The sequence below is a fragment of the Camelus dromedarius genome, chromosome 21 (assembly GCF_036321535.1).
Source record: "Camelus dromedarius isolate mCamDro1 chromosome 21, mCamDro1.pat, whole genome shotgun sequence".
NCBI lineage: Eukaryota > Metazoa > Chordata > Mammalia > Artiodactyla > Camelidae > Camelus > Camelus dromedarius.
The window spans coordinates 18,385,739-18,413,555 of record NC_087456.1 but is presented as its reverse complement, the minus strand read 5'-3'; the positions used below and the strand labels follow the sequence as shown (position 1 = coordinate 18,413,555).

At 40.8% G+C, this 27,817-nt stretch overlaps 1 protein-coding gene and 1 long non-coding RNA gene across 3 annotated transcripts in view; one reads left to right on the top strand and one right to left on the bottom strand.

Annotated features, from left to right (window-relative positions):
- Positions 1–1,462: 1,462 nt before the first annotated feature.
- On the bottom strand, positions 1,463–24,823 carry SPMIP3 (sperm microtubule inner protein 3). Of its 2 annotated transcripts, XM_031438506.2 has the most exons (5): positions 24,648–24,823; positions 19,842–19,910; positions 13,611–13,706; positions 8,832–9,004; positions 1,463–1,598 (listed from the first exon to the last, which is right to left on the bottom strand). In XM_031438506.2, exons 2-5 carry the CDS (start codon positions 19,895–19,897, stop codon positions 1,507–1,509), a joined length of 417 nt encoding a protein of 138 aa, XP_031294366.1. In that variant the 5' UTR covers positions 19,898–19,910; positions 24,648–24,823; the 3' UTR covers positions 1,463–1,506. The 2 variants fall into 2 exon arrangements, with proteins under 2 accessions (XP_031294366.1, XP_031294367.1); XM_031438507.2 differs by lacking the exon at positions 24,648–24,823 and having other exon boundaries at positions 8,832–8,908; positions 19,842–19,897.
- LOC116148659 (uncharacterized) overlaps positions 15,779–27,817 on the top strand; it is a 28,318-nt gene continuing 16,279 nt past the window's right edge. Inside the window, exons 1-2 of the long non-coding RNA XR_004132182.2 lie at positions 15,779–16,005; positions 18,891–19,034. This is a non-coding gene — a long non-coding RNA (uncharacterized LOC116148659). The remainder of the gene's footprint in view (positions 16,006–18,890; positions 19,035–27,817) is intronic.

Genomic DNA, 27,817 nt, shown 5'->3' with positions numbered 1-27,817 from the left:
CACAACATGCCAAAACTTACATGGATGCAGCAAAGGCAGTGCTCCATAGTAAATTTATAGTAGTAAAAAAAGATCTCAAATCAACAACCTAACTTTACCCCTTAAGGAACTAGAAAAAGAAAGTAAACTAAACCCAAAGCCTGTAGAAGGATGGAAATAAAGATTAGAGTGGAGCTAAAATAGAGAAAATCAGTGTTATCAAAAGTTGGCTCTTTTTTTAATTTTAGGTTTTTAATTTTTTCATGTCCTAGGTAGCAGCGTAGGTTTTTTCATTTGGGAGGGTTCTGGTCTTAAGCTCTGTGAAAATGTTTCCTTGATAATTTCTTCTACTCGAATTTTTCAGTTCTGTCTCCAGAATGCTTTTTAGTTAGATGATGGACCTCCAAGATTTATTACTCGATGTCTCTTTCTTTAAAAAAAAGTCATTTTCTTTATTTTTCTATTCTCCATAAAGTATTTCAGAATTTCCCCCCCAATCCTATCAAATTTAAAATTTTAGCAATCATATTCCTCAATTCCAAGAGCTTTGGAAAGATTGCTTTTTCATGTTTATGGATGTAATTATTTTGACCTATCGGTTGTCAGAAGTTATTTTGTTAGCTTGTTTTAGGTTCCTTTGTGTTCCCTAAATTCTATTCCCTCTGGAATAATTTCTTCTGTTTAATTTGGTCTTTGTCTTTCATGCTGCAATATTTTTCAACTCTCTGGTGATCCTTGGTTGGCTCTTCACAACTAAGACTAAGGAAATGGAGAGCTCTAAGTAAATGTTCTTGGGGAAGTTTGTTAACTGGTATTCTGTATTTGGCGGTGTCAAGTAGAGAACCAACTAGTATGCTGGTGATCCCTAAGGAATAGAATGTAGGATTCTTTGGAATCATTTCATTTCTTTAGAGAAGCACCTCTAGCTTTTTGCCTTAGAAGTTGATGCCTGGTTGTCAGGTTTTCTTTTTGTCAGGATAGGGATGTTAACTCTTCTGTATAGAGACTTTCAATTAATTCTTTTTACGAGTCCCACATCCCACTACAGCCCTATGCCATATCTGGGTTTCTGCATCCTGAGCACCTTCAGGGTCTGTGATGCTGCTAATCTTCCTCCTTGGCTACATCTTCAGGTTCTTCTCTTTCTCCTTCTCCTCCTCCTCCTTCTTCTTTTTTTTTTTTTTTCCAACAATGATGCAATTATTGAGCAGATGCAATTCTTAACTGGTCCCACAAATAACCTTTTAAGTAAGTATAAGATGGTTTGCCAACACCAGCAACAAGACTGGTAGTGGAGCTAAGAACAGGCGACAGGCCTTCTTAAGGCTGATCTTGATACCCTGCCCTAGTCTGACAAACTTAATTGAAAAGAATTTACAGCACGTGAATATTTTAGGATTGTAATCATCCAGACACACACTGAAAAGTAGTCCTCTTACCATTATTTTAGTCAGAAAGAGCTATATAAAAACGTCAAATATTGTTTTGTTCAAATGCCATGCTATTTTGTTTTTAAAAGCCTCTCTTTCAAAGCCACCTCTCTTCACGACAGTAGTGCTCTGGCAGTGAATTAAGTGGTCTAGGATTTGCTGAAATGGTGGCTAATTTCTGGTCCCAATCTGGAATTTAAAACAAATAAATTATTTTAATATTACCCACTCTGAAATTTTAACACATTGTCCTTTCAGCAAAAATTGTATGCAGTAACAAAATAATTTACAGGATTTAAGACAAAGGAATATATTCAAAAGATGTAGAAAAAAGAACTTGGTCAAAAGTTTACTTCTCTGCTTCAGTCTCTGATCAAGACATATTATTGAATTATGCCAAAATGTTAATAAAATGAAATAAATTTACATTTTGACATCCTAATTCTAGACACTCCCTCAAAAAAAAAAAACCCTCTTTAAACCCTACATTATAAACAGGCCACTTTGGATCATCTTTTGTATTAAACTACAGTTGTTACTAGCCCTAAATTCATACCCATTGGAGTTCCCTCATGTCTTACAACCCCTTGTCTACAATCAGTAACAGTTCTGCTTATCTAAAGGTAAGGTTTAAGGAGCTTGGGTTGAATACTGCAGTCATCACATCTATACCTAATGAACCAAAGACTAGAGCGTTTCAATGATAGAGTTGTAATAAAACTTTATCACGTACAGTGCTATGTCCTGTATTAGGTGTGTTACTTACATTAACCCTATTATTCACAGTAACCCTCAGAGGCTACCGACATCATCACCACCTCAAAAAGATTAATTAACTTGCCCAAGTTTACAGAATTTGTGGGAAGAGCCCACATTTCACCCAGGATTAGCAGGCCCCAAAGTTCCTAATCTTTTCACTGTTCTATTCCACCTTCCACAGCACTTCAACAGCATGGAAAGAAAGAAACATTTCTTGATATTAAGAATGGGTAACATGTCGTTAACCCAGGCATTAAAATCTGCCATCTCTGGAAGACTTTAAAAATCTAATTTAATTAAGTGTGATCTTGTCTGTAGTCAGTAACCATGTGACTTCTCGAAGTTTACTGTTGGGTTAAACAGTAACTCTGACCTATAGGGGATTTCATTGCATTCCAGGGAACTACATGAAAGTAGTTCAGAAGTGTTAGGAATACTACTTAACAGCCTTAGTGATCCTTGTTGTAGGAGTTATCATGGAGCTGAATCATATACACATTTAACCAGGTAAATTCTACAATAAATGTTTTGAGAACACACAGCAACATTTTGGGGGGATTCCTTCTGCCATTCCACTTAGTGAGTATATACGCCCACAAATAGTGGATGCTATCAAGCCTGAACTATACTGTACAGATTTGGGGGCGGGGAATACTATGGAAAGAACTTGTGAAATGATTTTTTGGATTTCCTTATCGTTTGACAAAGGGAAATTATTGTTCATGTGGATTTGTGGTGATGGCTTTGAAAGTCATCATTGAAAAATAAAATGAAGAATTAATAGAGAACCAAAGATAAAATTTAACCAACTTGCTGAAGAATCCCATGTGTTCCAAACACTTTAATGATGTAATATCATTTAATATTATCATTTTGAGCAATTTAAGAAATTTAAATGATGACTTTGATTATATGTGATTAATAGCTTATGCACTGATTTAAGAAATAAATCCCAGTATAAGATGCAATTCTCTTTTATTAGGTTTTTTAAAACAAATATTTATTATGTTTATTCTTGATCAATAATAATAATAGCTAACATTTTTGGAGGCTTTTTAATGTTATGTACAGGCACAATGCTAGAGTCTTTAAGTGGACATATCAATTCTATTAGGTAGATACTATTTTTATCCTTTTTGCACGTGAGAAAATGGAAGGTCAGAGAGTCTAAGAGTCACATTGCTACAAAAAGCATATATTTTATTTTGGAAGAATGAATTTTTTGAATTATTTGGCACCAGGTTGCATAAAATCAGGGCAACTTTCATCCGAGGGGCCATCTCACCCTCCCAGGCTCATAACAGAGTCTTCATGTCTTCCACTGTGTCTTGCTCATAATCAGTGCTTAATAAATATTTCCTAAATAAATAAATGAACATCTATGTGCTGAGAAAACATTTTTACTGAGTGAGAATTTCTAAGGTAATAACTATGATCTGTCACGATCTATATAGAATCTGTTCTTCAATCATTACCAAATAAGAAATAAGAACTGAATGTGAAATACAAATCATTGCTAATCTAGACATATGCTCTGCCCTGAAAATCTGATGACAAAGACTGGTCAAATGGATAAGATTTAAAAAAAAAAAACCAAACCTACCCTTTGATAAACAACCAACAATATTTACTTTATCTTATCCTGTGAAAATCCCTTCCTCCAAATACTCCTTTAAAGAGTCAGTTTCTCAAATTCAACAAAAGCTCGATCCAGTCCCTGCTCCTTTCCCTGTCAAGTGCTCAGATTTGTGGCAACTCTCTGTTAGGTCCCTGGCAGACCAGCCTTTGCCTACTTGATTGATGTTGTTTATAAAATAATTACCACCTAAGTCTCTCTCAAATCCATCTAAATTTCCCATCATCAGTTGCCTAAACCACTGGTTCTTAACTTGGCTGCACGGCAGAATTATCTGGGTAATTTTAAAAGTCACTGATGCTTGGAAACTCCTCCCTCGCACCAGGAGATTCTGGCTTAATTAGTATTAAGTGTATCTGGATTTTAAAAAGTGATGTAGCCAAGGTTAAGAAACTTCATCCTAACTACTGCAATTACATCCTGACTCTCCATATTCAATTTTTGCCCCACTCTACTCCCCACCCTGCCTGCTTCTTTTCTCCAGTTAGAGTAATCTGTTCAACATGCAATTTTAATCAAGTCCCCTCCACCCTCCTTAAAACTTTTCACTAGTTTCTCATTAATCTCAGGCTAAAGTCCCCAAACCTGAAAATGGCCTGTAAAGCCCTACTTGTTCTGATCTTGCTGCCTCTCTGGTCACATCCTGCTCCACCCTTATTGATTTCTGTGCTCCAACACATTCACTTTTTTTTTTAATTTCCTCAAACATGTCATGATCCTACCACAGTGCCTTTGTACATGCTGTACTCCCTGAGAAGCTCTTCCCCCATTCCTTGCATAGTTTACTTTTAGCTCATCTTTCAGCTCTCACCTCATCATTTTTCTGACCTATTATATGCTGCTATAGCACCTCCTGTACTCTGCTTCATAGGACTTATGGCAGGTGAAATTTTATGCAGATTTCTGTTCTGGTTCCCCACCGAAGCTCCTTGAATGTAGAAACTTTGTGTTTATTTCTTTTTCACCTGGTATTGCACACTGACTGGCATATAAGTAGGCTCTCAAATTATTTACTGAAAGAATATGTAAAAATGAGTGAAAATGTGCTTGACATCAAATCTATCACCAAGTCCACCTGATGTCACCTCCAAAATGTCCCTGGAACCCATTTATTTCTTTTCATCCTTCCTGCTGGTCCAAGCCACCATCATCTCTGGTCTCAACTACTAGTTTGGTCTGCACACCCTCCCTTTTGTTTCTCTCCAAACAATGTTTATTTCTCTCTTAACCACAGCCAGACTGACCTTTTTAAAATACAAATCATGTGTCACTCCTCTGTTCAAAATTCTTCCAAGTCTTTCCATTGCTCTTAGAAGAGAATCCAAACATCTTACTGGTCTTATCCTCACTGAAGACCCACCAAGCTACACTGGCCTCCTTTCTGTTCCTCAAACCTGCCAAGCCCTTTCCAGCTGCCAAGCTTTAGCACTTATTGTTTATTTCTCCTGAAATGTTCTTTACATGATTCATTCTTATTTTCCAGGGCTCAGCTAAAGTTGTATAGTGGTTTTCCCTGCCTGCACTAATAAAAGTAACCTCCCTTAGCTACACTCATCACTGTTTATTCCCTTTACAGCCCTACTACCATCTAATTTTTTAAAAAAGTGTACCTGGTTATGCTTTCTTTGCCTGTCCATAATGTCAGCTCTAGGAAAGCAGATGTCTTGTTTATCCTGGTCACTGTACCCTCGGCAGACAGCACAGAATCTGGTTTGTACTGGGTGTTCACTCAGTGACTGAACTATCTTATGGTTGGTTGCCAGCTTCCAAGATGGACCCCAATGATTCTTCCCCCTGCCCCCCCCGCCCCGGTACCCCTGCCTTGGGTTCTCCCCTTGCACACTGCTTTAGGGCTGGCTGTGTGTGACTTTTGAACTTAAGTCTAAACTGATGGCTTACCAGCTGCCTTCTTGAGTAGGTTTCTATGTCTTTAAGCCTCTGTGTCCTCTTCTGCTAAATGGAGTTCATAACAGTGCCTCCTTTGAGGAAGCCATGATGACTCACTGCAGCCATGACTGTGTGTACACATTTGTGAGTAAGTCACTGAGCAGAGTTTGGGGCCTATGACAGATATTTTAAATTCTAACAACTATCCTATAATGCAGACTTTGACTCTGCATTTTACAGAGCCACAAAAAGGTTTGGGAAGTCAAGTGTCTTGGCCACCCCACATAGCTAGAGTGTGCCAGGCCCTTGGGGCCCCCCAAGGCCTGAATCCTGCTCACTGCTTCACCCAGCTGCGTCCTGTGGTCTTGCCACAGCCTCCCAGATGCTCTCCTCACCTGCTGCCTGTGTCTTCTCCAGCCCAGGCTAAGCAGCCTGACAGACCAGCATCCTCTGATCCTGACTGGATCACTCTCTTGACTCTGATTGGACCACCGCTCTGGTTGTCCAAATTCAATTTTCCAAACTCCTGCAGCTCCTTTCAGTCCAGGCATTCTCTCCTGCTCTGCCAGTCCACACTGTATGTCCCACTCCCTGGTCCGCCTTGCCCAGTCAGGCCAGGGTCGTCACAGCTGGGGGCCTCCCTACTCTCCCACTCCCCACAAATCTCCTCCTCCTCCTTCTTATTCACTGCCCCTGGTTACAGTGTTCCCATCCGGGGTTTCCCCCGGTTTTTCACCATGCAAATCTTTCTTTTTTTACATTTATAACTTTATAACACAGACTATTTCACTATTGTCAGGAATTATACTTATGTGCCTTTTTAATACAAAATCACATAGTTACAATTTAAGTAATGGCTAATCAGCCTTTCACAGATTCTAGTTTTTGCCAATAGCATCAAGTTTTCTTTTTTCCTTCTTTTTAACACTGTTATTGTGGTCTGGTTCCTGTACAGTAAACTGCACATATTTCAGATGTACAATTTGATGAATTTTGATAGTTGCCCACACCCATGAAACCACCACCACAATCAAGATAGCTAACATTTACATCACTCCCCAACAGCTGCAAATTTTGAACTCCTGATTCATCCCTTCCCACCTGCTTTCCCTCCTGGTAACCGTAGTTTGTTCTCTGCCTCCACCATGCAAATCTTATCCGTCCAGGCCCGGTTTAATTCCCCACTGGTGCATGCTGCTTTCCTGGCTCTTCAGGCCCCAAGTGACCTCATCTTTCAACTTCTGCTCCCCTACTTGGTACTTCATGATTCTCTGATAGGTTGATTATTCCCTCATCTTCCGAATTAGATTGTGAGCTCCCTGTGGCTGAGGTCACAGACTGGACTTCCTTTTACTTCACCCCACCTGGCCCACGTGGGGACATAGTAGATGGTAAATATTACTTTGCTAAACATCCATCTGGTTCTTCAGGTTTGGAAAGAATTAGGAATTGTCTTCTAAAATAAGCAAGGGAGAAACCTTTTGTGTCTGTCTAACAGGATTTTCACACAGCAGGAGAATTGTAATGAAGTGTTTACTATCACTTTGGAAACTAGAGGCTACTTAGATTCCCTCATGCAAGGGAATCAGATTTCACATTAGGTCAGTCTTGTTTTTGTTTTTTTGTTTTTTTTTTCTGCTTATTCTACAGGGATAGGAACCCCACTGATACTTCCTGACCACCTCATCTTTTCAACCCCTCCCCAGCACCTGGCAATGTCCCCCATCTCACCCTGGCTCCCTTTAACCTCACCCTCCCAGGGTGAGGGATCCTAACTCCTACCATCCTGCCTCTCCTCCTCCAAATGACTTAATCTCAGCCCTCCTCCTCCCCTCCCCTCAGCAACCTCTCTTCTCAGGCTCCAATCTCCCCTCCCCTCCCAGAACCCGGCTTTGCCCTGCTTGTAACCTCTTATCCTGAACTGTCCATCTCCAGCCCCAGTCCCAGCTTCATCTATTACCACCCGTATGCCTGGCTCAGCTCCCCCAAGATCTGCCTGTTCCTGCCAGGTTCCCACTCTTCCTGACTCCTGTTGTGTGCTGCTCCCTTGGGAACTGAATCAGTCCCAGCCTTGCTGGGGAGAAAAGAAGGCAGGGCGGATTCTTCCCATTCCTCATCCCACTCTTCCGCACCATCTTTCCACTAGGTTTCTTATTTTTTATTTTAAAAAAAATGGCTTGCTTTAAAGAAAATAGTAGGACAAGGGATGCTCAGCTGTGACAGAGGCTATCCACCTTAAAAATCAAGCCCAGAGCTTGGCCTGGAGCTGACTTCTGTGTCTGAAATGGCCTGGGTCTGAATTCTGCTTCCATGTATTGCAGGGTGATTTGGGGCTAGTGAATTAACTGTCTCTGCAACTCAGCCCCTGTAGAGTGGGGAGAGTACTGTCACTTACCTCAGAGAGCTGTTTTAAGGACAAAATATGTGCCTAGCACAGGGTTAGAGCCCTAGAAATATTGGGGTATAGTAATTTAAAAAGTCTGTCAATGAAGTAATTCATTCTGTGACTAAAATTCAAAGCATCAATGAATACAGGTAATTAGATCGATCAATTCACTCATTCATTCATTTATTTTAATGGGGACACTGGGGATGTACTCTACCACTGAGATATACCTTCCCCCTGGAATACAGGTAGTGTTTAAACTGGTGTCTGTGTGTACCCCCAGGATCATATCTTGGGGAGCCTTGGGCCCTCAGTCCACTCACACATGCTGCAGCATAGAGAAAAAGGGAATTTAGAGTTTTTGAAATATACCTCCCAATGTTGAATAATTGTCATAAATCCATTTAAAATAGCTGAATGGGGGGAAGGTCCCCTCAGCAGTATGTTTAGTCACAATAACAAATGTGTTGAGTGACAAGAAGGTCCAAGGAGTGGGCAGACAGGCTTGCTTCCTGCTGAGAACATTTATGCATTTGCATCCTTGATGTCTCCCGTACAGGGAACTAGGAAAGGAGGAAGCAGCCCAGGGTAGATCTCTAAATTCTTCTTCCTGCACCCAAACACACACATACTCCTCTCCCCAACGTGACTGGTCCCAGACATGCTCCCTGAGATGGCAAGACGCTCAAGAGAGATGCTCATCTGTGGCGCAGGCAAGGTTGATCTCAGAATCAGAGCACTTGATCTGACTTACCAATCTTGTAAAATGGCAGAGAATAGTCTCTTTGGTAAGTGGTTTCTTTATACCATGGTTCAGCAGGCTTTGAATGTCTTCGAAAACAAATATATCTAGTGAGAGTCTGTTGGTCTAATTGAGGCTGATACTGACTTTTTCTCTTGGATGGAATTTCCAAGTCTATGAGAGGTCTAAATGAAAATAGAAACAGCTTGCTGAATACTCATGCAGTAGAAGAAAAACATTCCATTTTTTTCATCAGCTGAAATCCATTCTCCAGAAGTGGCCAGGAGACTACCTAGATAGTCTTGGCAATACCCCATAACTCCAAGGCTAGCCCCAGCAAAGTTGTCAGTAGGTGGGATTTCAGGAAATTCAGATGCCTGTTCTTCCCTTTAACATCCTTCCTCCTTCCCAGTCACAGGTCACAGAAGGTGACCTGCATCAAAACTTCCACTGGATCTGCTCATGCATGGCTACTGCCCATACTCCAGACCTTCCCATACTCCAGACCTTCTCAGTGCCCCTTTGCAATGTAATTTTTCTATGGATGTTTGGTTCCATCAAGGAACCAGTGCTTTCTTTTCACTAGACTAACCACTATGGTATGGTGTGTACTGGTATTTGATGAACTTGAAATTGGTAAAACCTTCCTGTACCTCCACTCAGATGAGTAACCTCTGAAGGTGAAGGTAAATGTAATACTGAAATATTTTCATACACTTGTGGGAGTATACATTCAATGGTGCAATTTGTTTGAGAACACTTCAGTGATATGTAATAATACGTTTAAAATGTGTATATATGTTGTCCTAGAAACCCCAGAAATTAGGAATATCAACAAAGACTTAGCTCTAAGTTGCTTGCCAAATTATTTTTATGATAATAAAAAGAATGGAAACAACCTTCATATGGGAAAAAATAAGGAATTACCACAGACAGGAATGCCATTCCACCATTAAAAGTGATGCTGTAGAACTATAATTTTTGAGATGGAAGAAAGTCCACAATATATTATTTTATCTAAAGAAAGATTGAATTGTACAGTTTAAATGAATGAATCATATGGTATGTGAATTATCTCAGTAAAGCTGTTATACAAAAAAAGGTTTCAATCAACAAAATATTAGAAAATGGATTTCAACAATACATTAAAAGGATCATATACCATGATTGAGGGGGTTTAGTCCGGGATGCAAGGATGGCTCAATATCCACAAATCAATCAATGTCATGCACCACATTAACAAAATGAAAGAGAAAAATCATATTATCATCATGCACAAAAAGCACTAACAAAATTCAAAATCATTTATGATAAAACTTTCAACAAGCTGGGTATATACTTCAACATAATAAAGGCCATGTATGCCAAACCCACAGCTCACATCATACTCAATGATGAAATGCTTTTCCTCTAAGATCAGGAACAAGATAAGGATGCCCACTCTCCCCACTTTTATTCAACATAGTATTGGAAGTCATATCCAGTGTAATTAAGCAAGAAAAAGAAATAAAAGGCATTTAAATAGGAGAGGAAGAAGTAAAGTTGTCTTTATTTGCAGATGACATGATCTTATATATAGAAAACCCTAAAGATGCTATCAAAAAAGTGTTAGAACTAATAAACAAACTCAGTAAAGTTTCAAGATATAAAATAAATATAAAATATCTATTGTTTCTTCTATGCACTAATAATAAACTATCTGGAAGGGAACTTAAGAAAATAACCCCATTTGCAATTTCACCAAAATAATAAAATACTCAGGAATAAATTGAACAAAGGAGGTAAAATATTTGTACACTGAAAGTTACAACACTGATGAAAGAAATTGAAGAAAAATAAATATAAAGGTATTATTTACTCACAGATCAAAAGGACTGATATTATAAAAATTTTCATACTGTCAAAGCAATCTACAGATTCAATGCAATTCATATCAAAATTCCAATGGCATTTTTCACAGACATAGACAAATAATTCTAAAATTTGTATGGAATCACAAAAGACCCCAGAAAGCCAAAGCAATCTTGAGGAAGAACAAAGCTGGAAAATCACATTTCCTGATTTCAAACTGAATTATAAAGCTATAATAATCAAAATAGTATAGTATTGGTATATAAATAAACATATATATCAATGGAACAGAACAGTGAGCCCAGAAATACATCCATGCATATATGGTCAATTAATTTATGACAAGAATCTCAGTATGTGTGTGTGGTACTGGAAAGGGGAGTGACACTGGATGGGTGGAGAGGTGCTCTGTGTGGATAGGTGTGGAGGTGAACCAAGAATTCCCTCCCACTTCTACTTGCTATTGTTTTTTTAAAATATATTTTTATTGAAGTACAGTCAATTTATAATGTTGGATCAATTTCTGGTGTACAGTATAATACTTCAGTCAATAGGGAGATATATACATTCTTTCTCATATTCTTCTTCACCATAGGTTACAAGATATTGAATACAGTTCCCTGTGCTATACAGTATAAAGCTGTTGTTTATTTTATATATATTAGTCAGTATCTGCAAATCTCAAACTCCCAATTTATCCCTTCCCACCCCCTTCCCCTCCTACTTGCTATTGTTTTGTGCTTAATAGGTACTTGGTCCTGTAAAGTGGATACCTTATATGGTGGGCAGGAGCACGTCTTTCCCTCCAAAAGCTTGTCTCCTGTGTCAATCAAAACATTAGCTGTCTGATGAATGTGTCAGTCTCTTTGTGAGTTTGGGTTCTGTGTGACTGTCACTCAGTCTGGTCATTTCTTTGCTATTGACAGCTATGGCTTCTGAACCAGACCCTGGCGATTGCCCCTAGACCTACCCCTGCTGGACTGGCACCTTCTCTGCCTTTGCTCTGGGTGTTTCTCCAGAACCAGAATATGCTCCATTTTCAAGTAATACATTAGTATTCTGAAGACAAGATTTTCACTTAAAGGAGAGACTTTAATTCCATCAAGTTGTTGGAGGAATATATCTGAGGAAGGTAAACCATTAGTTTCCCTCTAAGGCTAACCTTGGGCAGGCACAAGTCTTGTCAGAGTCAAGGAAAGTCAAGACTCCCTTTGCCTGAGCTGTCCTGTGGCAGGAGGAGGAGGGTGAGGCATTGGAGTTAGGAGAATGGTCAGAGTCCACAGAACTCACATGGAGAGTGCCCTGGGGAGCTGGCTTCAGGCAGTAGGGTTCTGCTGTTTCCTTCCTTGTTTTCCCCTGGCAGGGGACAGCACCCTAACAGGAGTTTAACGTAAGTATGTATCTGAGTTAGAACAAAGAGTCTAGAACTGGGAATCAGAAAATGTGGATCAATTCACGTCCCAGCTTTTACACAACCAGCTATACTTCAGGCAAGACGTGTCACTTCTCCAGGCTATGCTTTGTTTATCTAATTAGATCGGAATGTCCTCTAAAGCTATTTCCAGTTTGATCACCTATTACGTTTGGACTATGTGCTGCTTTATAGTTGCCACGTCTCCCTTTTCTTTGGAGAATAGTCAGGAGATGACTATATCAAATGCAATTAAGAGAAGAAAAGAAGTTTGTAAGATATACTAGATGATGATAGCAATTTTGATTTTACTATAGTCTGGAATTTTACATCAATTATTTTATTTAACAGACAAGACAACTGATACTCAGAGAAGGAATGAAAATTGTATAAGATTAAACATTTCCTAAGTTACTCAGATTGCTGCTTTAAGTGCTGTGGTTTCCAGCCTCCTCAAACTAGAAAATAACATCAAAGTGCCATTTTTTTTTCCTTTTTGTTAAAATCACATACAGGAAGGCATAAATCATTTAGGCAAAATTTGTAATTTTATTGAGGAGGAAATTGAGTCTCTCTGGAAGTTAAAATGCTAAACTCATGATATTTCTTAAATTTCTTTAACGATTTAATAAAACTTAATTTTTATTGCTAATTATAAAAGTAATGTAAGTTCTCATGCATCCCAATATCCATAGCAGCACTATTTACAATGGCCAAGACATGGAAACAGCCTAAATGTCCATCAGCGGATGACTGGATAAAGAAGATGTGGTATATATATATATATATATATATACACATATACACACATACACAATGGAATATTACTCAGCCTTATAAAGAATGAAATAATACCATTTGTAGCAACGTGGATGGACCTAGAGATTATCATATTGAGTGAAGTAAGTCAGACAGAAAGAAAATATCATATGATATCACTTATATGTGGACTCTAAAAAAAAATACAAATTTTACTTACAAATCAAAAACAGACTCACTGACCTAGAAAACAAACTATGGTTACCAAAGGGGAAAAGGCGGGGAGGGATAAATTAGGTGTTGGAGATTAACAGACACCTATTACTATATTTAAAATAGATAAACAACAAGCACCTAATGTATAGAACAGGGAACTACATTCAATTTCTTGTAATAAGATATAATGGAAAAGAATCTGAAAAGAAAAAATATATATGCATTTATATGTATAACTGAATCACTTGGCTGTACACCTGAAACTAACATTGAAAATCAACCCCACTTCAACAAAAACTTTTTAAAAAGTAATACATGTACTTTTTGGAAAATCTGGAAAATAGAGAAAAATAAAATACAAATATCAATAATCTCACCACTCATAAAAGAAACCATTGTTAATAGTCTGCCGTATTTCCTGCCAAACTTTTCTGTCCATTACACAATAGTAATTAAGACTGTTATTATTATCATTACAAACTGTGACTCTTATTTTTTATTTATTCCAATTTTAGTGAAATTTTTGGAAATTAAAATTTAAGAAGGTGTCTCACCTGGGAGATCTCTTCACAGTATAATCATAATGGACTCTTGCGAGCTGCCCAGGGTAATAGCCATGGAGATCCTTTCCTTGATGGGGGATGAATATACTAGTGGAGAAAGTAAGGTGGTGAGAGAAAAGCAGTTATTATGATTAGTTCTTTACAGAGGAATGCCAGCTGTGGTAAAATAAAAAATACATTCAGTCTTTATCCCCAGTTCCTGACACAAAGCTCCTAAAATCCTTGGACTCTCTTGATAAGAGTGTCTTCTGTTACCCATTTTTTTCAGGGTTGAGTTTTCAGGATTCATAAGGAACTCTCTGACATGTCAGGTATTACGTTCAAAATATCAGGGAAAAAAAAAAGGAGAATATGTAAGAGCAGTGGGGCAAATGTTGACAATTGTTGAAAGATGGACATGGGTAAATGGGGCTTCTTTACAGTTTATTTTTTCACTTTTGATATTTTTACAGACTTCCTCAATGTTTTGTTTGTTTTTTAAGTATATTGGGGCTAAAAATGAAAAGGCATTGTGAAGGTCAGAGCACAAAGCGCCTGTAAGCCTGGCAGAGGGACTCTGGCCCTGCCTGTGAGGGCTGGGTTACCAGAAGTTTGGAAGCGCAAGCGTAAGTGAACCGGATGGACAGTGAGAGGAAGTGCTTCTAAGGCGTGAAGGCGAGCAGGGTGTGGACAGCTGAAACCCAGCGGGGTCGGGGGAGAGGGGGCAAGGGCTAGAGGTGCCCTGACCTTACACTCTGAAATGCATTTTATATTTAATCACTCTTCTTCTAGATTACAGTGATAGCATTATATTGATATTTTAAAATTAGGTGTAGTTGGATGACGTTATTGAGACAGATTTTATTTCATAGTAGTAGGGATATGATAAAATATTTGTTAAGGGATAAAGGAAGTGTGTCATCTGAAAGGTTGAAAAACCACTGATGTAGGAGATAGGGAATCTCTGCAAGATTTTTAAGAAGATTAATCATGTAAGGCAACTGTTTAAAGAAAGATTTGGCCAGTGGCAGCATGGAAAACAAATCTGAGGACAATCTGACCGGAAGTAGGAAGACTGGTTGGGAGGCAGTGGTAGTGATACATGTGGGACGTGGGAAACTTGGAACTTTGTGGTGGGGAGGAGAGGACTGACTGAGGCTGCTATTAGGAGGGAGAATGGAGGGTGAAAAGGAAGGAAGGGTCCAAGACAAGGCGGAGGCATCAGGCGTTGGGAAGAGCGCTGCTGTTTTCCAGGAGAGGGAACATGGGAAGGTGAGTCCTGTCGAGAGGATGACTATAGCGTTTGTGGTATGTGAGATCTTCTGGCACCTTCCTTCCGCAGATTCTGAGCGCTTAGTAAGTGTCATAAGAATTCAAGGGGAAGAGTCAGTAGGAAGGAGTATGTAGTTTTGCATGAAGTAGCTCGCCAAATACATAGTTTTGATGATGACTGGAAACTTAAACTATGCCTCCCGTCCAAACAGCATTTATTGAATGTACATAATGTTCCCTGCACGTGTGAGGTTCGCAGATTCAAAACTGACTGAGAAGCAGTCCTTGACCTCATGATGCTCTTCATGTGCTGAAATAGTGATCTGAATGAAGGGTCAATGGGAGGGGGAGGGTGCAGCTCAGTGATAGAACACATGCTTAGCATGTACAAGGTCCTGGGTCCAATCCTCAGTACCTCTATTAAAAAACAAATAAATAAGCCTAATTACTTTGCCTCTCCTCAAAAAAATTTAAAATAAAGGATCAATGAAGCACAAAGGGAAGGGTGTCTAGGGTTTGGCAAGTAAACAGGAGGGGGAGGGAATTATAGAAATCAAGACTTGGACAAAGTTGGGATCAGAGGAGTGTGTGTGGGGGCCAGGGAGGACCTTGCTATCAAGCTAGCATAGAAGGCAAGTGCTGTAAGCAGGGTGGGTCTGTCTGTCTATTCAAACAGGACCTCTGGGAGCTCAGATTTTCAGAAAAACCACAGGCTGTCTGGGCCTGCCCAGTGGCTGGGCTAATATGACTGAGCCCTGAATAGCAAATAGCAGCAGGGGATTAAGACAGAAGAAGAAAGAGGAACTGGCACAATAATGGGGAACAAATGACGTTTCTGAGGTCCTGGGAGTAGGAGACACAGCTTTCTCGGGCCCCCATCCAGTTTCTGAGCCCCACCTTGGAAAGATTACCCAACAGGCAGGTTCTGCTTTGCTAGGCTTCCAGCTGGAGCTCCAGAGTGACTGGTTTCCCACAGCTGCTGTCCAGTTTGAACTGGGCTGTGCTTTGACTGTGGGTTCTTCACTGGCGTGGGTACAAGAAGTACCTGCTGAATCCAGGGGCTGACACAGGCACTGCTCCTTGGAAGCAGGATGTACACGCTGTTTTGAGAATGGAAGCCGTTCTCCAGCACCAGGTAACACGCCCTGCCTGAAGTCCCCGGGCGTCTCTCTTGGGAGGTTTTGGAGGGGAGAGAGAGGAAAGTGTGTACGCAGGTGGGTGTTCTAGCCCATTTTATTGACTTGGCTTTCAAGGTCCCTGAAGCAGCTGTAGAAAGGCCTTTCCTTCTCCTTGGGTGCGCCTGATTCCACCACACAGTGTTTACCAGTCCCTGACAACTTGGCTCTTTGAGGTGATACGTTCAGTCCAGACAAGAGCAAACCTGTCCCCTGGTGGGGTGAACGTAACCGGAGCAGGATACGGGCTTAGCCCACACGAAATCCAGTAGCACAGTGGGGGGTCAGGAATGGTCATCCCTCAAGGGCCTGAGGTGGCCCGTGCTACCCTAATGATGCAGCCGTTACGTCTGCGTCAGGCCTCCTGCATTACAAAGCGTCTTTACAGAGATGATCTCATCTCCTTCTCACAGTCGCCTTGCCAGGGAAACATGATCAACACCTCCTTACAGAAGAGGAGATTGAGGCTCAGAGAAATTAAGTGGACTTTCTATCACCCGCTGATAAACGCCAGAAGCATGAATCAAACCCAGTTCTCTAAACTCCACGTCACAGCCAGCGCCATCTCTGGGTTTGTGCGCTGACTTCAGAAGAGTTCAGTGTTATTTTTGCGTGAACTCTGATGCCTCACTTATAGGCAGACAGGAAGTAGGTGCCCGGTACCAAAGGAATAGGAGGAGAAGCAGACATGGCAGTGTAACTGGAAGCTGCTCTCAATTTAATAAAACACTAAAACTTATTTCAGGCTCTGAAGTGTCTGCAGTGTGCTAGCTAGGGATGCAGTGATGGTGAATATTGTCTTTCCACCTGAGAGTTCACCATATGGTAATAAAAGCCATATTCCTTAACAATATGTAGCATGCAGTGAGTGCTGTTCCACTCAGGAAATGGAGGCTCAGGGGGAATAAGTAGCTTACCAAGACATGGGCTAATGAGCACAGAAGGTGGGAGACCAGCATCCCCATGCTCTCATCCCCCAGTGTCTACTGGCACCACAGTGTCTCCTCAAGGAAGAGGGGAGCCCCAGTTTCCTCACCAGTAAAGTGGGGGTGATGCTATCTCATGATGATTGCATGAGAGTCAACGAGTCATGTGTAAACGTCCTTGGGGACGAAAGTATCCCCTATGTGTTAGGTGTTGCTGTCCTTCAAGGCAGGAAGGTCTGACGCCCACAGCTGCCCCCTGATCTCTCACAGACTGCTTCAGTTGGTGTTTTAAAAATCCATTTCAGTCTGACATGAATTCCACATCCATTATCTTCCACACCACACTGGGTTTAGTCCAACTGAAGTGATCTTTTCAAGGAGCATCCTGGGCTCCACCAACCAGCCCAGAACTCAGCCTTGCCCCTGAGCGACAGGGGTAATAGAATTTGCATCTAATATATTTCTTATTATGAGACTTTTGTGTGGTGACTGCTACTTGTGAACTGTTTCATATTTAATTTTATTAGGTGCCCCCTACTGGTTTGTAACCCAGTTTTCCCTCCTCTAGCCCAAGGGTTAGGCACTCAAGGATGAACTGGATAAATGCTTCTAGAGAGGAGCAGCAGAGGGCAGGCCTTCTGCAGGTACTTTCTGTCCCCAGGAGGCCAAACCACAAAGACATGACAGAAATGAATTTTTCTCATTGATTCATTCATTTTTATTTTTCCAACAAATGTGCACAGAGGACCTACCAAATGTGGCAGTCTGCTAGGGAAAGTGGCCTACGCCGGCGGGGTGTGGACAGACAAACAAGCCCTGCCCTGGGGATTGACCCAGAGGTGCCAAGGGCAGTGACCAAGAGTACAGGTGTTGGCGCTGGACCAGTGGGTTCAAACCCTACCTCTGCCAGTTTCCTGCTATGTAATCTCAGGACGGTTACTTACTCACTCTGTGCCTCAGTTTCCTCTCAGTCGCTGTGAAGATTAATAGAGTTAATATGCACTTAGAACAGTGCTTGCCAGTAAGAGGTGCACAAGTGTTAACTATTATTCCAGGAGGTGAGGCAGACAGGAAATAAACACACAAAATAATTGGAAGCTGTGACCGGAGTCACAAAAGGAAACCAAAAAGGGTGTGAGATAGAGAATAATGAAGGTAGAGAGTGGGGCAGAAGGAGAAGACCTCCCCCGGCCGGGAAGGTCAGGGTGGCCCCATCTGCCCTCTGGGAGCTGACAGCAGAGCTGAGCCGCAAGGGTGAAAGGGGGTTAGGTAAGCAGAGTACGGCTGCAGGAGATGGTGGGGAAGGCAGTGAGTCAGGGAGAAGGAACAAGTCCAGAAGCCCCGAGGGGTAAAAGAGTGTGGCCTGTGGAAGGAAGAAAGACAGTGGGGCTGGAGCTAAGAGAAGACTGGAGAGCCAGGCAGGGCCATTTCATGTAGGGCTTTGCTGGCCCTGGCCACAGGTTTGGGTTTCATGCAGAATGAAATGGTTGCAGAGTTTTGTGCCACAGAAGGCTTTGATCCCATTTGCGTTTTATGGCGCTCACTCTGGAGAATTATAGTAGGAGGACAAGAGTGGCGATGGTTGTCGATGAATGGGGAAGAGGTAATGGTGGTTTGGATCCAGCGGTGGCAGTAGAGGTGGAGAAAAGCATTCGATGGGAGACAGATCCTGGGGGCAGAACCGAGGAACTTGCTGAAGGCTTGGTCCCACTACTGTTGCAAAGGCAGGAAAGGCACAGAAAGTGGACAGAGATCCTCCCTACAGTGAGCACTGCAGATGGAGGGTGGGGCCCCCAGTCATGTGCATGCACAGTGTGCCGTCTCCTGCTCTGACTCCCCACTGCCAGGCTTGGGCCAGGCCCCGGGACTCTGACTCCATGCAGCAGCAGCCAATGAAGGTTTGTTTCCATTTTCCCCAGGAGATGAGACCACAGTTAAAGAAGCCCAACAGTGGACAAAACAGACCTCAAACACACACAGGAAGACCGAGGACTTGTAGGGAGGCAGAAGTCAGGAAATAGTGGAAACCATCCCTGTTCCTCTCCACCCTGCTCCCACAACACGTGAGTTACAGGGAGGGAAGAGGAGGTGCTCTGCTTTCTCTAAGAGGGCTCTTGAAGCATCTAGGAACGGAGCATCCTTCCTTCACCCCTCCGGTGACTTCTGGAAGCAAAAGGACTTATCTTTGTTGACTAAACATTGTTAAAAATAACTAAATACTGAAATAAACATGAAGCTTGGTCAAAATCACAAAGTCAATATGGCTGCGGGAGGTTGACCCCAAAGTCACTTGCTGTGTGAGCGTTTCTGCCCCAATTCCACAGCTTCCCAATCCTTGCAAGACCCCCACAGCCAGTGGTGAAGGGAGGGTGGGGTTAGAATTTATAGACTGTTATCCAGTATCTCTCAGAAAGTTGAATTTAGCTCACTAAAACATGTCTAGGAGTTTTATTCTTGGGCCATCGATGATCTTGGGGAAAGAGTGAAACTCTGCTTAGTTTCCGTCTGTGCAGTTGCCTCCCCATGTTACAAAAGCGTGGGAGGGGTTTGTTTTATCCCAAGCAGAGCAAATGGGTCCCCTCTGAAATTTGGGCTTGGGTTTCTTGCTAGAGTTCTTCCCAAGCAAAACCCACTATCCTTCTAATCGTTTGGGAATTTGGAATTGCCTGTTTGCTTGGATTCTGCCATGAATGTGGGATTTTTTTTCCTTTTTTTACAACCTTCTCTAAACTCAAAGGAACTTCACTAGAATCTCTGGCAGCATTTCTCCCTCAGTCAGGGAGCAGCAGGGTGAGGAATTCCAGTTCCCCAGGTGTCGTCTGTCTGCCCTGCCGCAGCTCTAGAGGCATCTTCATCTGGAAGAACATTACCTGGGTGGGATCCCCGGGCGGCGGTCAAAAAATTCTCGTAGCCGGATGGCAGCCATGATGGATAGGATTCTGGAAAAAAAAATTAGAGTGAAGATTCATGCTGCAAGTTTACACACATTTGCAGGCGTGAGCTATCTGGTACTACAAAGTCTGTCTTGAAAGTAGAAGGACTATCTAAAGCTTCTGCTAGACTATTTAAGGAAGGAAACAGATTATTAAAGAAGCAAGAAGAAATGGAAAGCATAAGCCAATACATGTAGATGCGCCTTTCCTTAGAAATAAAGAGTCCTGCGTGAGTTGGGCACTTAGCCTCCACCTCGTCCTTCTTAGGGCGCCTTCCTGCTGCACCGGCTTGCAGGCTAAGCACTGCCTCTTCATACTCTCTCACAGCTAGAGTTCTGGAAATGAGTTAGGGTCCTCCAATCAGATGTCATTGAGCGAGATTTGGAAGATGAAAACGAGACAGAGGCTGTGTCCTGCTGCTTTGACTTTGTTTTACTGGCAAGCAAGGCTGTGATGATGTGGTATGTCTCTTTCTGCAGCAGAAATGCTAGTGTCCAATCTCCAACTTTGAGGGTGTCGAGAGGCGACAGTGTTGAAGGCAGCACTGGAGGCTGTGTTGTGGTGTTCAAGCGTGAATGTGGAGGGGGGCTGCAGAGGCAGTGCTGGTGGCTTTGGGACTAGGTTCTTGAACTTACTTGTTTGGAAGTAGTTTCCTGATCAGGACACAGGTAGCTGCTTCCATAATGAGTCAGTTTTGTGAAGGTGTTTTAGAAGCTTCCTGGACGCTTTCCCCAGAGCCTGCTCCTCCAGCCCTTCCCATGATTTTGTGAGCACCTCATTATCTACATCCAACCCTTTCTGTTTCCTATACTGACCCCAGATTTAAACATATAATATATAATGTTTCTAGTCTAAAATTTCGTATTGCACCTGACCATCCACTGGAGAGTACTTGCCCCAGAAAACCTTGTCTAAATATTCACTTGAGAAGGAGTCTACAAATGGGGAGGAAACTGAGTGCCTGAGGGACAGAGGCAGGAGAAAGCCTTACTTTTTTTTACAGTTTACCTTTTGTGCACCTTAGGACTTTTGTACTATGCATATATATTACGTATATGCAAAGATAGCTGGGCCTCTGATCTGCATAAACATGATGTAGCCAGAGGACATTGGACCTGTGGCAAGTCATTTCCACACTGCAGTGAACTGACTGTGCAATTCATATGTTGAATTTCCTGTGTTGAAGCCCTAATCCCAAGGTGATGGTATATGGAGGTGGGGCCTTGGGGCTGTAAATACGTATGAGTGTGGCACCCTCATGAATGGAACTAGTGCTCCTATGAAAGGGACCCCAGAGCACTCCATGGCCGTCTGTCTGCCATGTGGGGATACAAGAAGTTGGCAGCCTGCAACCTGGAAAGGGTCTCACCAGAACCTGACCATGCTGGGCCCCCGATCTCCATCTTCAAGCTTCTAGATCTGTGAGAAAGAAATTTCTGTTCTTTACGAGTCACTTGGCCTGTAGTAATTTGTCACAGCAGTGTGAACAGACTAAGGCACTTGCTTAATGCCTCACAGTATTGATGACTGATGATTGCAAAATATTGACGATTACAGTATCTTTCTGGAGGGTTAAGTGATGCAGAAATGTATTTGTGAGTGTTTTGTAACCTAAAAAGCACCCTTGAGAAAGGACAATATATGAGTTTCTGCTTATGAGCTTGTATTATGTATCAGGGAACATGTGTTAACTCATAAGAGCGTCTCAGACACCCTACAAAGTGTTATCACTACTGACAAAAGACTGAGGCACTGAGAAGTAAAATAACTTCCGAGGGACCAAGGTTAGAACCCTCTGGCTCCAGCAGCATTAATCTTAATGACTACACTAAATCGAAGCAACCACGGAGCACCCAGACCATCAGCCAAAACAAAACTGGGACGTCCCCAGAGAAGCAGTAACCAGGAGGAAGAAAGAATTGGAGAAAAGAGTGTGATGCCTCCCTCTCTTCCCTTCTATAAATTGTTAACTTACTGTCCACAGGCCAGCTGGCTGCTTTATTTCATCTCTGTGTTTTCAAGCAACTTGAAACATTTCAAACAAGATTATTTTATAACAGAACAATTTGGCTATCCAGCAGAGCCTGTTTATTACAAAGTGTGTTTTTACTTTTATCACTGCTGTTATTATTTACAAAAAAGAAAGGAAGAAAGAACAAAAGAGAAAAATCTGAGTAAACACAATTGGGTTCTTGCTTAGACTCAGAAAACATGGTGACTGCTGGGATTTGGGTTCACTAGAAGTGACATGCTGGAGAGAAGAATGCAAGATATTCAGGACAGTTGTGCTTCTAACAAAGACAACACCAAGTGTGCCTTTGATGAGAGAGTGATTGCTCAGTGCCTAGGAATTCTGAATCAGCACCTTAAGGAACACCAGTCCTGGGTGGCCATGACTTGGCTATGCAGTGAAAACATTTTCAGAGGAACACATTAATAGCCCACTTTAAGTCTAAGTCTAAGTTTCCAGAATAATCAGAAGACCTTCTCTGGAAATGGTGACACTGCCATTCTGCACCTTTAGAGAGTGCCTCTACCATGGGTATAGGGTACCAAATCACATTTTCTGTGATTAGTTATCATCTCTTGAACACATAAGAAAATGTAGTTTGCAGTAAGTTATGTCAGTGCATTTTATTTTAGTTAATCTTAAAAAATAGGATCACATACCAAATCCGAATGCAACAATTATGAACACATGTTAAACTTGCATTCGTGTCTGTACACACAACCAACATCGCACAACTGTTGTTCTCGGCACCGTGAACAGTGCAACTTTTATTTCCTTTAAAATGTATAGTTTTAAAAGATGCCTTAATGGAAGATTCTCCCTCTGATGTTTCCTTTGAAAAATTCTTCCAGAGCAAACAGGACTCCTATCTATACCTTCATCCTACCTTTCATTCAGGTTTTCATATTAACCCTAGGACACCTTGGACATTTTTTTTAAAACTGAAATACAATCTGCTCAGAGTAAATAATGCTGTAAAATAATATGAAAACCACCCATAAATAACTATTTTCATTCTCTCTCTCTCTCTCTCTCTATATATATATATGTGTGTGTGTGTGTGTATATATATAATATATACACACACACACATATATATATTCATATACACACACACACACTTAAATACTTGAAACCACAGCAGACATTCTATTTTATTTTATTTTTTTGGTTTTCATGTAGCAATTTATCATGAAAAATTCTGAATTCTGATATTTAATGTTCTTTTGTGTTGTTTGGTGAGACCCACCCATCACTCTGTTTAAAACAGTACTCCCTCCACTCCCACCGCTGGACTTCTTATCCGTGCCCTATGCTTAATTTTTCTCTGAAACTTTCACCATCCTCTGCCAAACTGTATGTTTACTGATGTATCCTGTTTCTGTCTTGTCTTTCCCATTAGAGAGGGATCTCCAGGAGGGCAGGGAGCTTTGTGTTTTGTGTTCACTGCTGCATCTCTAGGGCCAAAGATAATAACCGGCACGTGGTAGACTTGTAGTGAGTATTTATTGAGTAACAGAATGTGTCATCATCTATGAAACCCAGTCCCCTAATGTTGGACATTTTGGGCATACTGAACATCTACATGAATATATTTTGATCTTCTTCAATTTATTTCTTAAGATACCTTCCTAAAAGTGAGTCAAGATTTAGGCATCTTCATGGCTCTTACTTAGGAGGATTTTGGCCAGCTCCGTTAATTAATGCTGTCTCATAAATCAGTATGGTTATACCCTCAAGGCACAGAAATTAAAATTTAATAATAAAAATTTTTATAATGCTGGTATTCAGAAGGTGAACTAAGGTAAATGAATAAAAGATGTACCTTGCAACAAACTTCCTCAGCATTAAAACTCAACATGCTGACTTCAGGAACAAATATGTGAGATTTATTTTGCCAACTTTCTCAGCAACATTTTGGTCTTAGAGAATATATTACGAATCAAATCAGAATACAATAACATAGTCAAAACCCTGATAAAATCTTCCTATTTATGGTAATATTTCTTAGCAAGCCATGAAGGAACTTTCTCGACCTGATAGGAAACATCTGTAAAAACCTACAGCTAACATCATAATGCGGAAAGGCTAATTTGTTCTTAACATCAGAAATGAAACATGACCGTTACTCTCACCACTCCTACTCAGCGTGGTCCTGGAAGTCCTATTCAGTGCAATATGTCAAGAAAGTGAAATGAAAGGCAGACCGATGGGAAAGGAAGAAAACTCTGCCTGTTCACAAATGATGTAATTGTCTGTGTAGAAAATCTCAAGGAATCTACAAATACATTCTTAAAGACAACAACTGGTTTTTTTTTTTTAAACAAGATCACAGGATACAAAGTCAACACATGAAAAATAATTCTACTTTTATACTTAAACTAAAAATTTGGAACCAAAATGTAAAACGCAACTATTTTCAATAGCTCAAAAAACGAAAAAGAAGCTTTTGTCTTCTTGAATCACACAGGGTCAGATACCTTAATACAAGTATACCTCATTTCTAAAAAAAAAAAGTTGAGCTAAAACTATTCAAATAATTCAAAGTTGAGAGGTATGACTGTTCACTTTTCAACAGAATTCTTGGCTTTACAAAATGGTTTGCCACTAAGTTTCTTTAGCTTGTGAGCTCCTGTCTCTAGAGCATTCAAAGTGCAACCGGTCATTTAGTAATACAATCACGAAGTGAGAGGAGAGAGAGGCAGGAGCAGTAACAACCATAGAGCTGTTACCTGCTTGGGCTGCAGTAGGTGGAGGCCTCCTTGTTCTTAAAAGCAGTCCTCCGAGGACAGCAGTTGCTTTAACCGCCTCCTGGTGTTGGATGAACTGCAAAGGCTCACTGCAGAGTTATAGGACTTGATCCTTTTACATCACTCAGAGGGTATTGTGATGCACTGTGGGTTAGAAAGTTTTGCTAGGTAATGCCTTTCAGGTCTTGGGCTTATAAAAAGCAGAGATCCTTTGGTCTTTATGTGAGACCCACATAAAAGAAAGGTCTTTATGTGAGACTCACATGAAAGAAAGAATAAAAATTGGTATGAAAAGGAAAACCATGTGGGCAACTAACCCAGATTATTTAAACACAAGAATTCTCTTTTTTAAAAAATAAAGATTATTCTAAAGGCAGCAGAAGGTCAAAGATCTGGGAGGTGCTTTATTGCAAGCTAAAACTGAGGAAGTAGGGGTTGGCATGAGGGACAAAAATATCCAGCTCTGCTTGGTCCAAGACTAGATCAGGCTCCATCCTGCTATTACTGAAGGCATCAAAGGAGGCATTTAATTGTTTAGAAATACAGTTCAGAACAATTCACAGAGCGTCCCAGCAGCACCGCCATACAGAATAGCAAGTCATAACAGAAGAACAGATTGGCAAGTATGTTCATTCAGACAAACTTTTATCAAAAACAAAAACAAATAAAACACCAGTGTTATCCACAGTAGGCTGTAGATACAGGAACACCTTTCAGTTAAATAGTGTTAAGTTTTTTTTTTTAAAAATTGAAGTATAATTGCCTTCAATAGTGTATATGATAGGTGATTCAATATTTTTATATGTTATGGAATGATCACATGGTAAGTCTGTCTCCATACAAAGTTATTACAATATTATTGACTGAATTTCCTATGCTGTACATTACACCCCTTATGACTTATTTTATAACTGGAAGTTTGTACCTCTCAATGCCCTTCACCAGTTTTGCCCATCCCCCCCACCCTGTGGCAACCACCAGGTTGTTCTCTGTATCTGTGAGTTTGTTTATGTTTTATTTGTTCATCTGTTCTGTTTTTTAGATTCCACATATAAGTGAAATTGTACAGAATTTGTCTTTCTCTTTCTGACTTATTTCACTTAGCAAAATACCCTCTCAGTCCATCCATGTTTTCAAAGAAGAGAAGGTTTCATTCTTTTTTTACAGCTGAGTAATATTTCGTTATACACATACACACACACACACCACTACTTCACCCATTTGTACAGCAGCGGGCACAGCTATCTTCCACGTCTTGGCTATTGTAAACAATGCTGCAGTGAACATTGAGGTGCATATATTTTTTTGAATTAGTGTTTTTGTTTTTTGTCAGGTAAATGCCCAGGAATGGAATTGCTGGATCACATGGTAGTTCTACTTTAAGTTTTTTTGAGAAACCTGCATACTGTTTTCCATAATGGTTGCACAAAATTTACATTCCCATCAACAGTGCATGAGGATTCCCTTTTTTCCACATCCTTGCCAACACTTGTTATTTCTTATCTTTTTGATGATACAAGCAGAGATTGTTTGATTGTGCTTCACATATACTTCGTTTTTTACAAAGTATAGGTTTGTGGCAACTCTGCATCGCGGGTAGTCAAGGCTGACTACCACTTGAAATGATGGCTGAGGATGGCTAAAGAACTTGTCTGTAGTCAAATAACCAGGCTATAATGAATCTAGGATTTGAACCCAGCTTTGTCTGACACTGAAGTCCAGGTTGAATTACATTTTAACTAAAAATGTTTTAATTCTTAACTTTAAGAATAATAACTTATGTTCTTTATGAAGGAGAAAAACCAACCAACTAAACAAAAAATACCCCTGTTCTTCATGAAAATGTACCCAGCACAACAAAAAAGAAAGGTAATAGATGAACACAAATCTTATTAGTTAGAAATTATCATTGTTCACAATAGGTGAATATCAATTTAGATGTCATGTTAAACCTATAAATAGATTGCCATCAAGAGTTGATAGCTTTATAAATGGGAATAATTTTGGAAAACTAGGGTCATAATATACAATGCCATATATGTAAAAAATTAAAATATAACTTAAGTAATTAAAAAATATTTAAATAAAGAGTCAAGTCAAAAGTTGTGATGACTAATCTACACTAGTCATCATGTGGATTAGTCATCTAAACCCCTCTCACAATAGGGACTGCTTTTACATAAAAATGCTCACTGATAAGAATTTTTTCAAGCTTGTGTCAAGCTTACTGACCTCTAATACATAGTTATCTATTCTCTTTAGCTTTAAAATATCCTCCAAATTAAACATCCCCCCCCCCGGATTTTTTGTAAATAGTAAGCTAGAGGGGCGCTAGTGGTACCATTCTCCAAAATTCGGTTGTAAAGCTATCAGTCCACCATTCCATCATGTCCTATTGTCATTTGACTCCCTTAAAAGTCAAAGTATTGCTAGGCCATCCTAACCACTCTCCAGGGAAGCAGTCATAACCTTTTCTCATGATGCCCAAATCTTACCTTCCAGTCATCTTCTCTCCACTTAATCTCACATTTCTGGGTGACATCAGAGAGCTCTGAGCTCTCCCTTCCTCATCTGCATAGAGCATCTAACTATTATTGTAAAATAGCACATGTTCTCATAATTCAGATAAACACAGTTTGCAACATTAAAACAATCAGAAATCCTTCAATCCAGGAACACTACTGTTAATATTTGAGCTCATTAAAAAGATCCCAGTCCTTATTGGGGCAGGGTGCCGTGGTCTATTTAGATCCCCATGAGGGTTGGAACAAGAGCAGCCCCCACTTCTAGTGACCCACACTGTGTTCTAGGACAGAACAACTGTGCTGAGTATTCCTCAGCTACTTTCCTGAGACCTCCCGTTTCCTTGTCACCTTGAATATGGAGCTAGCCGTACGTGGCAAGTTCCCCTGCCATTCCTTTGGTCCCCTTGCTGGCTTTCTCTACTTCTCCATTCTAAAGGTGCCTTTCAAGCAAATGAGCCCTTTAGCCACAAAGAGGGTGAGGGTTCCTGGAGTGGAGAACGTGGTGTCCTGCCCAGGCTCTCCCCCTTGGGACAGAGGCATTTCCACATCTGCTTAGAGTATATATTGCCTCTCGCTAACTCACAACTGAGTCTCCCTCCACAAGCTGCCCTTGGCTGAAGAATACAG

Excerpts from the sequence above, each read along its gene's own strand:
- SPMIP3 (XM_031438506.2), bottom strand. The coding sequence starts at position 19,897 with ATGGCTGCCATCCGGCTACGAGAATTTTTTGACCGCCGCCCGGGGATC. Across the intron at positions 13,707-19,841 it reads CGCCCGGGGATCCCACCCAG|TATATTCATCCCCCATCAAG; the intron begins GTAATGTTCTTC and ends TTTCTCCACTAG. Across the intron at positions 9,005-13,610 it reads ACTGTGAAGAGATCTCCCAG|ACCTCTCATAGACTTGGAAA; the intron begins GTGAGACACCTT and ends ATTTTCATTTAG.